The sequence below is a fragment of the Coregonus clupeaformis genome, unplaced genomic scaffold (genome assembly GCF_020615455.1).
Source record: "Coregonus clupeaformis isolate EN_2021a unplaced genomic scaffold, ASM2061545v1 scaf0856, whole genome shotgun sequence".
NCBI lineage: Eukaryota > Metazoa > Chordata > Actinopteri > Salmoniformes > Salmonidae > Coregonus > Coregonus clupeaformis.
Window position 1 is genome coordinate 35001 of NW_025534311.1, and position 2500 is coordinate 37500.

At 40.8% G+C, this 2500-nt stretch overlaps 2 protein-coding genes across 3 annotated transcripts in view; both read right to left on the minus strand.

The window, feature by feature from the left end:
- Window positions 1-2500, minus strand: part of LOC121559808 (E3 ubiquitin-protein ligase Mdm2-like) — a gene marked incomplete at its 3' end in the record, with an annotated part of 159884 nt that overhangs the window by 34510 nt on the left and 122874 nt on the right. The window lies entirely within an intron of this gene.
- The window catches only part of LOC121559812 (receptor-type tyrosine-protein phosphatase mu), a 38751-nt gene that overhangs the window by 18285 nt on the left and 17966 nt on the right, over window positions 1-2500 (minus strand). For both annotated transcript variants that reach the window (XM_041872897.1, XM_041872896.1), the window contains exon 3: window positions 732-867. In XM_041872897.1, coding sequence (XP_041728831.1) covers window positions 732-867 — 136 coding nt within the window. The remainder of the gene's footprint in view (window positions 1-731; window positions 868-2500) is intronic.

Genomic DNA, 2500 nt, shown 5'->3' on the forward strand with positions numbered 1-2500 from the left:
TGTCTCTCTGTCTCTCTCTTTCTCTCTCTTTCTCATCTCTCTCTCTCTCTCTCTCTCTCTCTCTCTCTCGCTCTCGCTCTCATCTCTCTCTCTCTCTCTCTCTCTCTCTCTCTCTCTCTCTCTCTCTCTCTCTCTCTCTCTCTCTCTCTCTCTCTCTCTCTCTCTCTCTCTCTCTCCCTCTCATCTCTCACTCTCTCTCTCTCTCTCTCTCTCTCTCTCGTCTCTCTTTTTCAACCTTTCATCCTTACTTCCTTCTTATCTCCTATTCTTTCTCTTATCTTCCCTTCCAAATATTCTCCCTTTTCCCAGTGTCATTGAACAGGGCTGGGGCTGGGGTTAGTTTAATGCCTGTTGTATGATGGGGCCTTGGAGACATTAATCTTTCACAGCAAACTGTTTCTCATATAAACAGCTATAATGTAGCGTATCAACATAATCAAATTAATGATTTACACTGCTGCTGCTGCTGTTTTGAGGGAGAAAAACAGCAACGGGAGTCAAAAGACAAAAGTCTTCCTCTTCTTTCTCTTCTGCTTCTTCTAGAAATACACACCAGCAAGATGTCAAAATGTATCTCATATTGTGTTAAGGAAATATTTGAAACTAAATGTTAGTCCTCTTCTGTTTGTCTGACTGTGTCATATTGACAGTGGTAGTGGTACTATAAGCAACATACAGCAACAACGTATAACACAAATTCAAAAATGTCCGACTTGTACAAAATTTCTGACCTTTTCTTGATGAGGAGGACGACTCCGAGGAAGATGATGGTGAAGAGGAGGATGCCAGCGATGACTCCGGCTATCTTCACCGTGTGGTCTGTCTGTTTCTCTGGCTCCACCGCGTCTGGCTTATGGGTGACCGCTCCTATATTATCAACAACACAACAACAACAAACAATAAACTACATCAACAACAACAACAACAACAACAACCAGGTTACAGACAAACACATTATCAGACATCTATTCTATCTTCCTAAACATGACGTGTAATGTCTCACTAATATGAGTCAACAACATTATTTGGGTATGAGTTAACAATCTATGAATTTGCTCTAATGACTAGGTACAGACTCAGTGCCATTAAAAGGAATATTAAATTCGAAATTCCAATTAGAATCTGGCTCAGAATGTTCCAATCAGTTATAGAACCAATTGCTCTATATGGCAGCGAAGTATGGGGTCCGCTCTCTAATACTGAATTTACCAAATGGGACAAACATCCCATCGAAATACTGCATGCAGAGTTTTGCAAGACTGTATTGCAAGTGCAAAGAAAAACTCCAAATAACGCATGTAGAGCAGAATTGGGCCAATACCCCCCTCCTTATTTGAATAGAAAAAAGAGCCATCAAATTTAACAACCATCTAAAAACAAGTGACCCCAAAACATTCCATCACACAGCTCTACTATGTCAAGAGATGAAACAAGAGAAGAGTCCCCTCAGCCAGCTGGTTCTGAGGCTCAGTTCACTAACCCAAACCAACCTCATAGAGCCTCAGGACAGCACTCAGAAAATCTGGCCCAACCAAATCATCACAAAGCAAAAAGAAAAATATATCACCTATTTGAAAGACACCACGAAAAATCTAAGTAAACTTCAATGCAATTTGGCTCTAAACAGACCGTACATGGTGGCAGACTATCTGACCACTGTGACTGATAGAAAACTGAGGAAAACACTGACTAGGTACAGACTCAGTGAGCACATAGAGACCGGTCGTCACAGGCAAACCTGGCTGCCCAGAGAGGACAGGCTGTGCTCACTCTGCCCCCGGGGAGAGGTAGAGACAGAGCTGCATTTCCTATTACACTGTGACAAATACTCAGACCTAAGAGAATCTTTCTTTCCCAAGAGTATCATTCAGTACAAAGAATTTGAAACAATAAAAGAGGAAGAAAAAATCAAATATTTATTGGGTGAAAAGTCAAAATGTGCAGTTTCGGCAGCCAAATATGTGTCCTCCTGCCACAACCTGAGCGACAGCCAGTGAACAGTGTAATGTAATGTCAATCATATTTCCCCATTTTGTTTTGTTTTGTCTTTCATAGCATGTAATGGTTGACTTCACAGTCAAGTGTGTGGTCCTCTGTAGCTCAATTGGTAGAGCACGGTGCTTTTAATGCCAGGGTAGTGGGTTCGATCCCCGGGACCACCCATACGTAAAAATGTATGCGCACATGACTGTAAGTCGCTTTGGATAAAAGCGTCTGCTAAATGGCATATTATTATTATAAAATGTCCATGTTCTGTTTGACCGACTGTTGAATTTTTTGGAAGAGAGATTATTATCGATAACAGTTGAATATTGATACAGTCAACTTGTTGAATCACTAGAGAACAGACCACTGCTTACATGCTGAACAGTCTTTTTTAATTTCATCCACAGAGGTTGATTTAAGGTTTCAAGAAATCACAAGTTATAGTAGCAGTTAAAGGTCTATCACAAAAAACATTCAAACAAAAGAGGGAGGTTTTGCTGCATGGATCTTTTAA